This window comes from Pelobates fuscus, chromosome 10 (assembly GCF_036172605.1).
Source record: "Pelobates fuscus isolate aPelFus1 chromosome 10, aPelFus1.pri, whole genome shotgun sequence".
NCBI classification, from domain to species: Eukaryota; Metazoa; Chordata; class Amphibia; order Anura; family Pelobatidae; genus Pelobates; species Pelobates fuscus.
Genome location: NC_086326.1, coordinates 144,276,525 through 144,290,989, shown reverse-complemented (window position 1 = coordinate 144,290,989; position 14,465 = coordinate 144,276,525). Strand labels below are relative to the sequence as shown.

The following is a 14,465-nucleotide window of genomic DNA, read 5'->3' as shown; positions in this document are numbered from 1 at the left end:
AATGAATGTAGTGTGTTTGTAGTGAGTTCAGAGTGTGTATAATGAATGTAGTGTGTTTGTAGTCAGTGCAGAGTGTGTATAATGAATGCAGTGTGTTTGTAGTCAGTGCAGAGTGTGTATAATGAATGTAGCTTGTAGTGAGTGCAGTGTGTATAATAAATGCAGTGTATGTAGTGTGTTTGTAGTGAATGTAGTCTATAGTGAATGTAGTGTGTTTGTAGTGAGTGCAGAGTGTGTATAATGCATGCAGTGTGTGTGCTGGATGAAGTGTGTGTGTGTGCAGGGCCGGCGCTACCATTAAGGCGAATAAGGCATTCGCCTGGGGCGCCGGCCTCTAGGGGGCGCAAACCGAGAGGTTTCCCGGTGGGCTGCCCTGCTGTAGCTGTCTGGGAATGCTGTGCTGGGTGAGCGGCTCCTTAGCCACCCCCCAGCGCAGCCACTCACCTGCTGGGCTCCCTCTGCAGCCGATTACCTTCTCGGGCAGTGGGATTTGCTGTAACCCCATCCCCCGAGCAGAGCACTGTGCTTCCTGCAGGCAGGGGGAGCCTGTGAACACCGGAAGCACTGTGAAGGGAGCAGGAAGCAGGCTGCGCTCACAGTGCATAGCTCTCCTGCTCCCCCAGGAGAAAGAGCAACATCCTGGATCCTGCAGCCTGGACCTCTTCTCTTCACAGTACCCAGGTATGGCATGGTTAAGGGGGATTTATTATTGTGTGCATGTTTGTAAATGGGGGAGTGTGTAAATTGGTTTGTTTGTGTGTGTAAATAAAGTGTGACTTTATGTAAAGTTTGTGTTTGAGTGACAGTATGTGTGTTAAAGAGTGTGTAAGTTACATTGTGTGTTAAGGAGAGTGTGCAAGTGACTGTGTGTGTGTTAGGGAGAGTGTGCAAGTGACTGTGTGTGTGTTAAGGAGAGTGTGCAAGTGACTGTGTGTGTGTGTTAAGGAGAGTGTGCAAGTGACTGTGTGTGTGTTAAGGAGAGTGTGCAAGTGACTCTGTGTGTGTGTTAAGGAGAGTGTGCAAGTGACTCTGTGTGTGTGTTAAGGAGAGTGTGCAAGTGACTGTGTGTGTGTTAAGGAGAGTGTGCAAGTGACTGTGTGTGTGTTAAGGAGAGTGTGCAAGTGACTGTGTGTGTGTGTTAAGGAGAGTGTGCAAGTGACTGTGTGTGTGTTAAGGAGAGTGTGCAAGTGACTCTGTGTGTGTGTTAAGGAGAGTGTGCAAGTGACTCTGTGTGTGTGTTAAGGAGAGTGTGTGTGTTAAGGAGAGTGTGCAAGTGACTCTGTGTGTGTGTGCGTGTTTTAAGGAGAGTGTGCAAGTGACTGTGTGTGTTAAGGAGAGTGTGCAAGTGACTCTGTGTGTGTTAAGGAGAGTGTGCAAGTGATTCTGTGTGTGTGTGTTAAGGAGAGTGTGCAAGTGACTCTGTGTGTGTGTTAAGGAGAGTGTGTGTGTTAAGGAGAGTGTGCAAGTGACTCTGTGTGTGTGTGCGTGTTTTAAGGAGAGTGTGCAAGTGACTGTGTGTGTTAAGGAGAGTGTGCAAGTGACTCTGTGTGTGTTAAGGAGAGTGTGCAAGTGATTCTGTGTGTGTGTGTTAAGGAGAGTGTGCAAGTGATTCTGTGTGTGTGTGTGTTAAGGAGAGTGTGCAAGTGATTCTGTGTGTGTGTTAAGGAGAGTGTGCAAGTGACTCTGTGTGTGTGTTAAGGAGAGTGTGCAAGTGACTCTGTGTGTGTGTGCGTGTTTTAAGGAGAGTGTGCAAGTGACTCTGTGTGTGTTAAGGAGAGTGTGCAAGTGACTCTGTGTGTGTTAAGGAGAGTGTGCAAGTGATTCTGTGTGTGTGTGTTAAGGAGAGTGTGCAAGTGATTCTGTGTGTGTGTGTTAAGGAGAGTGTGCAAGTGATTCTGTGTGTGTGTGTGTTAAGGAGAGTGTGCAAGTGATTCTGTGTGTGTGTGTTAAGGAGAGTGTGCAAGTGATTCTGTGTGTGTGTGTGTTAAGGAGAGTGTGCAAGTGACTCTGTGTGTGTGTGTTAAGGAGAGTGTGCAAGTGACTCTGTGTGTGTTAAGGAGAGTGTGCAAGTGACTCTGTGTGTGTTAAGGAGAGTGTGCAAGTGATTCTGTGTGTGTGTGTTAAGGAGAGTGTGCAAGTGATTCTGTGTGTGTGTGTGTTAAGGAGAGTGTGCAAGTGATTCTGTGTGTGTGTGTGTTAAGGAGAGTGTGCAAGTGATTCTGTGTGTGTGTGTGTGTGTGTGTGTTAAGGAGAGTGTGCAAGTGACTGTGTGTGTGTGTTAAGGAGAGTGTGCAAGTGACTATGTGTGTGTGTGTGTGTGTGTGTTAGGGAGAGTGTGCAAGTGACTTTGGGTGTGTGTGTTAGTGAGAACGTGCAAGTGACACTGTTAGTGAGTATGTGTTAGGGAGAGTGTACAAGTGACACTGAGTGGTGTTAGAGTGTGTAACTGACAATGTGTATGCCAGTGAGAGTGTGTACAGGTGAGAGTATGTAGGTGACACTGTGTGTGTTAGTGAGAGTGTGCAAGTGGCACTGTGTAGGTAAGTGAGAATGTGTATGTGTTAGAGTGTGTAAGTTAGTTAGAATGTGTAAGTGTGTATGCCAGTGAGAGAGTGTGTATTAGTGAAATTGTGTAAGTGACACTGCAAAGGTAATTATTGCAATTTTTAAGAAACTTCAATAATTACCGTTCAGGGTTAACTCCTCTAGTGGCTATGCACGGGGACGTCCAGTCACGGAAATACCACTGCAAGCGTGGCCAATGAGGAACCAAGCCAGCACAAAAGACTGCTGGACCCAGGTAAGTGACAGGAGGTGTTTTAACCCCTGCTGCACCACAAGGGGAGATGCGCTTGATGGAGGGGGAAGCTATAGTGCCAGGATAACAAGTTTATTTTCCTGGCACTATAGTTTCCCTTTAATATCTACTCAGTGTGCCTCTTTCCCTAAATGTCTCTTTAGTGTAATTCAGAGTTTAGTGAATAAGCCTTTGAGGGAATGTAGCTGCGTTCATAAGGGGGGCGTCCAAATGTATTCTTGCCTAGGGCGGCAAGAATCCTTGCACCGGCCCTGTGTGTGTGCTGGGAGATGTGTGTGTTGGATGATGTGTGTGTGTGTGTGCTGGATGATGTGTGTGTGTGTGTGTGTGTGTGTGCTTTATGATGTGTGTGTGCTGGATGATAGGGGGGTGAAGCATTTAATTTTTTTTTAACTTTATGTGTTTTTATTTTTTTTCCCCCTCCCTGCTTCTTACCTTGTCATGGAGGGGGGAGATCGCCTGGTGGTCCGGTGGAGGGAGCCAGCCGCTGCACACAGGGACCATCACACGCTGTGTTCCCTCTCCAGCTCTAACTCTTGCGAGACTTGCCTGTGCGGATCGGGTCTCGCGAGAGTTAGAGCTGGAGAGGGAACACAGCGTGTGATGGTCCCTGTGTGCAGGTAGCAGGGCAGGTCCTGCAAGACTGGTAACGGGAACGGCGTTCTTGCTTTGGAAAAAGTGCAGGAGCGCCGTTCCCATGCGTTCCTGCAGGACTCGAGCCCCGGTCCTGGCTCTCTCCCAGTGTAAGTAGTCAAACCATTTGCAAACAATGTCACAGCTACCCCGGGATCCACTGGGCAAAGTCTCTAAAAGAACTGGAAGCTCCTGCATGGAGCTTCCATTAGCACACCATAGTAAAGTGCATGGCTGGTTCATAGAATCAGAGGGTTAGCTGAATACCCCCAGCCAATAGGTTAAGCCCAGCACTACTGAGCTAGCATGGTGCGGAAAAGCTTTGGGTCTCTTGGGGGAGGTGACAGTTACCTAACGGACCCCGGATAAACTGTCAGGCCATCTGCAAATGGTTTGACTACCTACCATAGGAGGGCACCAGGACACTTCTGACACCTTATCCACTACAGTGTACTGTAGTAGCTATGGTGCTTAGTGCATTTCTTTTTTGTAAATATAATTTTTATTGTTTTTGTCATATAGTACCAATTCTTTACGGAAGTTCGAGACTCGCAGGTCTCTTAGGTGTCTGAAGTATGAAGGTATCAATCATCAGTGCAATGATTAGACACGCAGGTCTGTGGGTATGACAGTAATTAGGAGACTTGCAGACCCCTTCGCATACACTATGCAACCACAATAACAGGGATTTAAAAGGTGGAGCTAGAAAACCTCCATAGTTGACACATCAAGGTTATATAGGTAGCATGTAACACATTGTGGCATTGTATTGATTATCCCTTATTTCGCATTGGAGTATCAAGGTAGTCCGAGAGGGGGGCACCTGTTCCCACGTATTACAGGGAATGGTCCTTACTTTCTTATGGGTTGGTCTATCCCCTATCGTAGGTTTTCATTTTGCTGTGTTGCAGTAAGATTGATGTTATTTTCGTGTTTAAGTATAGTTTTCGTATGTGGTTGTGTTATTAAACGTACGGGTATTGTCTTGGAGTATGTTTAAGTTATGTGTGATTGGAGGTATGTGTTTTCCAGTTATTTATCTGGTGCGGGTTATGGCCTCTGTGGCGTCTGCTTTCCTGGTTTGGGGAGTATTCTCCTTGGTCTTCAGGTTGGCTTGTTTCTATCTCTTGGGTTCGCTCGAGATAGTGAGCGTTTCAGGAGGGGAAAGGAAGAGGGGGTAGGTAGCGGGTGGGAAGGGGCGCTTAGTGCATTTCTTGATTTAATACGCTTGTATGAATATAGGTATGGCGCTTATACTGACCCTGTAAGGTGCTAAAAGCCAACACAATTTTATTTTATTGTTATTTCAGGGAGTTTCTCTTTTATTTGAGAGAATTTCTAAACCAATGGTTGAACACAATATAGCACTGCTGGCAGCTGATAGGAGAGTCATTGTGTTGGTCAGTCATAGCTAACTCGTATATCTTGGCATTTTCAATACCCACACTACCAGTACATTCATATTATCAGTTCATGTTTAATGTTGGATTTGATTCAATGTTATACAGCTGTGTGTGTGTGTGTGTAGAATTTCAAATTTTTCATAGATTTGTAAGACGTATATAAATTCTCCAAATTGATTTTAAAATCCAGTATAAAGTGTGAGCCGTGCTTTATTACTGCCCTCTGTGCATGTAACGAGCACACAGCCCACATAGATCAAAAACTCAGACAAACAGAACGTGGACACGTCATGGGCGCGTAATGATGACACACATTGCCCGGTCTGCCATTTTAGATTCTGGTACCCTGCCCTTTCGTTGATCGGTAGTACATTGAAGGGTCTCCATTTCTAATCCATTACCTTTCTTTATAGAAATGAGAAAGTGATCTTGAGGTATTTCTAATCGATTACCTTTTTTAATGCAAATGAGATATAGTGAGCTCAAAGCAGGAGTCTCTAGTTATGAAATAAACAGCAAGAACAAAAGTTTTAACAATCACCTCTCCTGGGAAGGAGTTTATTATTTATATAGTGCCAACAAATTATGGAATGAACATTCTGAAATATATATCTTGAGGTAGAAAATCAGCATTTTATAGCAAGATAATGAAAAGTTAACAAGGAAAGTTTTGTGATGCATTATATCCTTTGAAAATAGCTTGCAGTGCCCTCTGTCCTTTTGGTCTCCCTCGGGGTGTTTTCTGTGCTTTGAGAAATATTATTTCCATTGAGAATTCTGTAAGGATGCACAGAAATTTCTAGCCGAAAATGGTCCTTTCCCATTTCAGGCGAAAAAAGTGTCAAATCTGCCGAAAATTACACCCTAGGTCCGGTAGCTGGGGGCTGCGCAGCGCACTAATTCAGTTTCAGTAACATCGCAGCTGCATGTAGGTGCCGCCGGGTGGCCGGTCTGGTATCACACACAGAGGGGCCAGCCACGTCCGATAGTTGGTGGTGCCGCTGGGCCGGGTGGCCGCCTAGCTGGTCCGACAGCACACTCACTAATACTGACAACAGTGCAGCTGTCAGCATGGGAGGACTGAAGGAGGGAGCAGACCTGACTATCATGCTCCCTCATGGTTACCACAATTCCCAGCACAGCCACATAATAGAGTAGTGATTACTCTATGACAGGGGTAGGCAACCTTCGGCTCTACAGATGTTGTGGACTACATCTCCCTTGATGCTTTGCCAGCAATATGGCTGTAAAAGCATTATGGGAGATGTAGTCCAAAACATCTGTAGAGCCGAAGGTTGCCTACCCCTGCTCTATGATGTGTCCATGCTGGGAATTGTGGGAACTGAGAGAGAGCATGATAGAGAGACCGAGACAACACAACATTGCTGTCCTTGTCATTCTCCCAAAGCTCCAGACAAGGTCAGCCTCAAGGGGTGGTGAAGGGGAGAATAGAGGGGGAAGGGGGAGAAAGAACCAGAGGAGGAAGAGTGAGACACAGGGGGAGGGAGTAAAAGAGACAGAGAAGGAGAGAGACACATGGAAAGTGGGGAGAAAGAGACATAGGGGGAAGAGTGAGACGCAGGAGCAGGGTGAGAAAGACAAATGGGGAATGTGGGAGAAAGAGGGTGTGACGAAGTTCGCCACTTGGTCCTGGAGATGGCCCGGGGATGTGTGACCCTTTAAGAACATTATTGGGGCTTATGGACTTTCATTGGACTGGTGCTGGCCCTTTAAGCACATTTTTGGGACATGGGGAAAATTGGGACAATGCCCCTTTAAGCCTGTGTCCCCAGACTTGTTTGGGACACTGCCCCTTTAAGCCTGTGTCCCCAGACTTGGTTAAAGTACTTTATTCATGACTTCTTTACACTTGGTTCAGTAAATGGGGCTTACTGAACCAAGTACCACATAGGCAGACCACCCAGAAGTGGAAGTGTGCAGGCAATTTAGCTCCCAGGCCGGGAGCTTGCTGTAGGTAAATTGCCGACTGCTGGGTGGCAGCCGTTCGTGCAAACGAACACGTGGCGGCGGCCATCTTTGTTAATTCGAACGAGGCCAGCAGTATGTGTAGCCAAATCCATGGAACTGAAAACGGCTACACATTTAAACGAACACCGCTGACCCGTACCTTCTTCTCCATTTCGACACTGCGGCTGAAGACTAAGTCCCATTCGAAGTGTAAAATAGAACGACCGCACAGCCCAAATCCATGGAACTGTTTTGGGCATGAAAATGTGCTTGCGGTCGGTCACAATGGACTTCCGTCTAACTTTTTATCTACTGGTCGGATTTTTATGATTTTTGAGTATGTTTATATTTAAAGGATGCTGATAAATAATATGTGAAGATTGGATGTGTGGTTTTAAAGTTACAGTGTATGTGTAAAAACTGTATATTTTCTGCCTGTGATAATTAAGTTAGTCTCACACTTGGGATTGCTATGCTCTGCATACTCCCCTGAGCTTTAATCACTTAGCTCTTTTAAGAGCTTGTTCCTGATACCCTCTCCTGGAGGAGAGGTCTTCCCTAAACGGTCCTGGAGGACTAGAAGCTGATCCAGGGTGGACAGAAGACGGTGAGACTCCAGTTAAGCTACGGCGGTTGTGGAGTCTGCAGTGTCCAGTGCGGCGCTTGTGGTCCTCGACGCAGGCTAGGAAGCGTCCATCAACGAAAGGTGCTCTGTCGGAGTACAGGGAGTTCCGTTACAGAGGGGGAAGAGAAAGACACAAGGGAGACACATGGAAAGGTGGGAGAATGACTCAGAGGGAGAAGGAGACAGCGGGGGGAGAAAGAAAGAGACAGGGAGAGAGAGACATAGGGGAAGGGGGGAGAAAGAGACACACAGGGGGAGAAAGAGACAGAGTGAGTAGAGAGACACAGGGAGAAAGAGAGAGAGAAAGAGACAGAGGGAGTAAAGAGAGATGCGGGGGGAGGGTGAGAAAGAGACAGAGGGGGAAGAGAGAGAGACACGGGCAGGAGAGGGGGGGGGGGAAGATACAGAGGAGCAGTGAGGGGTAGAAGAAGACACAGAGGCCTGGGGAAGAGAGAGGCACACAGAGGGACTGCGGGGAGACAAAGACACAGAAGGTTTGTTGGGGGGGGGGACAAAGACACACAGAAGGTTTGTTGGGGGGACAAAGATATACAGAAAGGAAGGAGACAAAGTGGCACACAGAAGGTTTGTGGGGGGCAGAGCTGGGCATGAAAGAGTCACTCACAGGGACTGGGGGAGACAAAGAGACACACAGAAGGGGGCTGAGGTGAAAGACATACACAGGGCTGGAGAAGGGGAAAAAGAGACACACAGGCTGGGATGAAGTAAAAGATACACAAGGGGTGTTGAAAGAGACACAAAGGAGAAAAATTGGAGACAAGACACACTAAACGAGGTAAAAAAAAAAATCAAAAGAAGGAATAAGAAAACAAAAAGGGAGTTCAAAAGGGAGTTAAGAGAAACACAAGAAGATGTATTATTTTTGTGTGTGTTTGGGGAGGGGTGCAGGGTGCATTTTCGCCTGTGTCTCCTGCTCCCCCTGTAACTCAGTTCTTCAGCACAGGAGTTTATGCCGAAGAGCTAAATGGCAGGTGAGTGAAAGACCTCTTATTACATAGATTTTCCTTCCAATTTATAAATTTTCCTAGCAATCTTGCTAACACAATGTACAGATAGACGGAACTGATTTGATTCGGACTGTAATACACACACATATATATTTTCTGTCCAGTTTTTGGTGTGTTACCTTCAATACAAGTGTAGTTATTTATTTTATTGGCCTGTAGTTTTTCATATTAGATTAATTAAATTCACTAAAAAAGTCGAATATTAATAAAATTATATATAAAAAAAAAACTAGGGTATCCTAATTTTTCGGTTACGGCTCAGAATTTGTATTTCGATGCATCCCCAACAGCATTATGTACATTAAAAATTATTTGCAGTCCACTATGATCTTTGGGAATTCCATGGTGTGCAATCTGGCCTTTGGGTCTCTTGGGTGGTGAACCTTATGGAATTTCATGTGGTACAATCTGGCCTTTGGGAATATCATGCGGTGCAATTTGATTTTCGTGCATCCCCCTGATGTATAACGAGATATGCACTCTTTGCAAAAGATTTCTCACATTCAGAACAAGAGAATGGTTGCTTTCCTGTATGCGTTCTCTGATGTTTAAGACATTGTGTCCTCCAATAAAAACGTTTCCAACATATAGAACAGGAGAATGGTTTATCTCCTGTGTGAAGTGTTCCATGTCCAAGATTTGAATTATTTGCACAACTTTTCCCACATTCAGAACAAGAGGTTTCAGACGTTCGTACACTCTTGTATAAATCACGGTCAGGTTTTTCTTCTGCGGCACTGTATATATGATCATAAAGTGAGTGAGCAGATGGATAATCTGTCTGTGTATGTTCCATGGAAGAATAAAAGTCATCGTCTGAGAGATCTCCATCAGAGACATATTCCCGTTTAATGGAAACAGATAGAATGTCTGTTTGTGTACACTCTGTAGATGTTTGAGCATTCGTGTCTTCATGCAAGGTTGGTTCCTGTTTAATAGAAGTAGTTTTAGAATCTCTCTCTATAGGTTTTGGGTATCTGATGTCAAGGTGTAAAACGTGATCTTCTGCTAAAATTGATTCTTTTTCAAGTTTCACAGATTTGCATGGTATGTCCAATGGATCATCCTTAGATAGATATTTCCTTTTGTTCATATCAGGTTTCTCTCGATTTACAGAAATGGGATTATTATTTCCACTAGGTATACATCTGTCTGTGGATTTACCTGTAGAAAATAAAAATACTGTTTAGGACTTTAGTTTATCATGACTGTCAGTATATTTATATCGGCAGACATTTTGTGCCAAGACAGAAATTAGTGTATATTGCCAGTCACACTCAAAACAGAGCTGACTCCATCTTGTACTTCAGGCTAAGAAAGACACAGAATTTCTGTATATCTGTAACTCTAGTCATTAAAGTCTGAGCTAAGGAATGCGTTATGTAAACAAGGCAATGATGTCTCACAAGAAGGGGGATGGAATACTATTTCTTAATGTTAGTGGAACAGAAATAATTTTAAACACAGACACAAGAACCAGATAACAGTTACAGATAACACTCCCTAATTCATTTTACTTTCTAAATCTTACAAAGTCCCATTGTAAGGAATAGGGTGAAATTAAGGTTAGGAGGTGTCAATTCTAAATTACGATTGGAATTGCCGACACTCTGTCTAGGGTAAATCCTTTGAAATTGACAGGAATTAGATTTATGCAGTCATAAAATAGATAAAGTAATGACGTCAAAATCATCATCATTTTTAGTTAACCCATTCCAGGACGAAAAATGTTGATGATGTAATGGCGCCATCTACTGACCAAAAACTAGATGATAGATAGATAGGGTAGACACACCTACAGTTCCTTATTGGCCCAATCAACTACTGACGTGCAGAGAGTTTGGCCCTTTAAAAACTAAGAACAAAGGGAAAGTCAGACACACACTCTGGGACTGACACTCAATTCAGACATTCGACTCTTTGGGACACTCAAAATCTTTTTGAAATACCTGGACACCTAATCTTTTCAAACCAACACCACTTTCTCTATTACATGCACCCCTCTATACATCAATCATTCTTGCATTCAATTCCTGAGACTATCTACTTCTCTGATAAGAACATCTATGACATAACTGGTAATTATGCTGGTTTTATTTAATTCATTACTTAAAAATGTACTAATAGTAGGAATATATGCCTGGATCAATCGGTCAGATTTCAATAATTAGAAATCTTAGTTAACTAAAGAATATATGGTTATAAAAATTCCATTCCTGTAGGTGGAATAAAGATAACGATATATTAATGATAAATTTGTCAGATGTTAGCATGCCACATTTATCCAGATGTATTGAATTGCTCGGAAATAAGATAGAGAATCTTATTTAGGGAAGTTAAAATTAGGCTAATGTAAAATCTGGTAGATTATTCTTATTGGATGGTTCCAGGAATGGTTAATGATCTGATATGAACATTGCTTTAATTGAAAAATGACAACAGAATAGGATATTATATGCCTAGGAGGATTCTAGCCAGCAGGGAAAGGGTCAATTCAGTGTGATCTGTTAGCCAAGGTTTTATTGCTTCTTGCTGTGCTGTGAATATTTGCTTTCTGTGTCTGTGAAGATTGTCAAACGATCATAAATCTCTTAACAGCTGATTGCTCTTAGCGCTGTATTGTGTGTAACCATTGCCATTTTGTATACCTATGTTATACTAAATAGTCACTGATTATCACGCATGTTACATATTATTTTCATTATTATTGTCACAATAAATTCTATTTTTATAAAGAAATTGTGACTTTACTGTGTGAAGTTATATCCTATGATGACTTTCTCTAGAATCTAAGAGAATTAAAACTAGTGGGTAATTCTCAATATCAATTTTTATATAATAAAAATTATTAAATAAATTTTTGATCATTTTTATGAAAATATTTTAATATTTTCACCCCATAAATATCCCCACATGACAGTTTGTGACTACACTGGATTTGGTGAAATCTGCCACCTCAAAACATTGCAGGAGTACATTAAACCCATGTCATTGTATAATTATGTTAAATGTATGGGGTTAAAATCAATTTGTCGGGGGCGGGGCCTGACTGTCATGGAGGACAGACGTGTTTCGCAGCAGCTCCTCCACAGTCTTAGCATTGACAAAGACACAGGGCCCATTCAGCCTGATTACGGGACCACCTGGAGCCCACTCCGGCGCCTAACATTGCTGGGCCCGGTAGCAGGGGTCGGTGACCTAACGAAAGCCGAGCAAAACCACTAGCGACAGCATGCGGCCTAGCATGCACCGGGCGGAGGAGGCGGCCGCTCTTCCGCTCCGTAGACACTCAGTGACTGCTATAGAGGAGCAGATGCCCCGTTACCCCCCCCCCCCCTGGGACCGTCGGGGGTGATCACGGTCCAACTCGGGAGAGGGAAACCCCACTGGGGAGAAGGAGAGGTGAAGGCTGGCAGGCAAGCGACTAAACCCACTACTGACCCACCCCTAATGGCGGACACCTCATGCCTCCCTCGCAACCAAGATCCCACTACAGAGACCCCGTTTCAGGTGAAACTAGAGGCCATCCTAGCGGCTTTCTGGAGAAAACTGGAGAGACGGGCACTGCAACAGGTCCCGCTACAGGCAAGCAGGCCCTTACCCGAATGGCGCCCTGCACGAGCAAAGATCATACCCGTGGCTTTCGCAGGGAAGAGGAGCCCGCGGAGAAGGCAGCCCAGGTCTCACGTGTCTTACCAGCACAAGCAGCGGCAAAAGCAAAGCCAGACACGGGGGAGACTTGCGCCTGCACCCAGCCGAGGGTCTCCGGTGATCCTGGCAGCCAACGCCCGAGGGACTGCTCGGCTCCACATGGCAAGACCGGAGCCCGAAGACATGAAGCACATCGCTAAACTGCCCACACGCAAGTTCTTTTGCCTGACCACATTACAGAATCTCGCACACCAAGGAGGTCAGGCGCCAAGACAAGGGATAGGGTGAAATCCCACGTAGGTACCACCAGTGCATTTCAGTTACCACCATGCCCTTAATCCGACGGCTGATTTGCACCAACCCTGGCATGGACTGTTCGCGCCACATTACCTACTCGGATGACTACCCTTACAACCCTGAAAGTACCTAGTGACTATGGTGCCCTGCATTATTCTCTGGGCTGGACTTGGACTATAACCCCCATAACTACCATCCGGGGACCAATACACATGGAACCTGCTTATTCCCAAGTTCCCCACAGGGGCATCTCCTGCAGAAATAACCCATGGTTATATATGTAATGTCACTATATATGTCTATATATGTTCCTAGCCTAGTAACCAATGGCACTCTAACTGCCTCCCTACCTAGCCTGTTTACCTAACACTAAATGACCCTGAGCCCTAGTGCAGTTCATATGTTGTTTTATGCATTTTTGTCATAGCTAAACTTGTACCTCACCTGCTCACAAGAGCTAAACAGGAGAAAATACTTGAAAAGCGACAATAATATATATATATATATAACATGCAGTAGAACCTAATGCCTAGCTAAGATACCACCATGTTAGAATACTTGTTCACCCAAGCAAGGTTAGCATTATAAACCAGATTAGCAATGTTTTAATCTCTAGAATTAATACTCTGTTATTTCATGTTATCTTGTTTGACCTAACTTTGTATCACACCTTTTCTGATAAGCAGATCTGGAGACACTACTTGACAAGCGACAATAATACATTTAAAAATGTGCAGTATCTTCTAATGCCTACCTACAGTACCACTATGTTTGAATAACCGCTTACCCTAGCTGTTGGGGCATTGTAAGCCTGTGTTCTATCCTTGCACAAAGAACATAAAGAAGTAAAAAAAAAAAAAAAAAAATTGTCATGACTTTGATTTTGCATTTTCTGCACAAATTTAAAAAAGGGGGGGGGGGGGGGAGGTCTTCCACATTAGTAAGAATGTGAATAAAAATAGATAACATATTGCTAGTACACCATGCCTAAAATGTATCCCTCACATCACCAATTTAGAGTTGCATCTTCCTCTCACAACCATTTAATTTCCTTGCATGCATGCTAGTTCCAATAGAATAAATTTAAGGTCCTCACCAGAAAAAACTCCACATCATCCTATGACATCACACATACCACCTTGGTCTCTCGTGTGTCTGTAGACAGGAGGGGTTGTGTCTAATCAGTCAAATATGGTTTTCTACAAACTGGAATATTTATCTATAATCTAACTAAAGCTCACCAATCTATGGACTGCCTCTTAAATGGATAACACTGCAAACTATCTAAACCCATTAACAAACTGATTCTCAGAGTTTATGGAGAACCATTAGTATTCATCTCGAACTTTCACAGTATTCCTATATAAAATGTGGCATATTTCCTCTATACAGTTTATAGCTCTATGCAGTACACCTCTTAACTTCCTTGAGATCTTGCCTCCATGGCTGGAGACCTTCCATGCATCCACCCATATAGACCAAATGCTGACAATATAAAAACACATTAAATAAATTTACATAAAGACAAACTATATCAAATAAATATGCAATACTTAACATAAAATGTGGCGTCTTCAATGTCTCAAAAACCACATAAAAAACACATGATGCAAACATCGAAATAAATTGTTTATGGTGTCTAATATACTACAGCATGAGAGATGTCCGGGAAACTTGGATATAAATACAATCGTTCTTTATTTTGGAAACAAGCACCTTGTTTGAAACCATCATCCAAAAAGAAAAATTGAAACTGGAAAAAAAAAAAAATGGAACTGCATATTTTGCTTTAGAGAGTTACTCCAACCATGAACAGTGCTTTAATAAAGCACGTTTTGCTGTAGTAAACCTTGCTGACACAGTTCCTCTACGATCCATCCCACACCGAGGTCAAGTTCTCCCTGTAGGCCAATCTGCCTTTTATAGAAATCAGAACCTCTCTTTCCAGTAATATTATGCAGTGGGACTTCATATGGTTCCCCAGTAAGACCTATGGGTTCATTAGAAGAAGAGGGTAGTACTCCAGACTTAAAGGAACCCCT

The 14,465-nt window shown here is 43.7% G+C and overlaps 1 protein-coding gene across 3 annotated transcripts in view; it reads right to left on the bottom strand.

Annotated features, from left to right (window-relative positions):
- LOC134575179 (oocyte zinc finger protein XlCOF7.1-like) overlaps positions 1-14,465 on the bottom strand; it is a 115,070-nt gene that overhangs the window by 80,950 nt on the left and 19,655 nt on the right. The window contains exon 7 of one of the 3 annotated variants that reach the window (XM_063434411.1): positions 8,773-9,639. The exons of the other annotated variants lie outside the window; for them this stretch is intronic. Within the exon in view, the coding sequence (XP_063290481.1) occupies positions 8,900-9,639 (740 nt within the window). The 3' untranslated portion in view covers positions 8,773-8,899. Of the gene's footprint in view, positions 1-8,772; positions 9,640-14,465 lie in introns of those variants that run through there. 3 annotated transcript variants of the gene reach the window in all.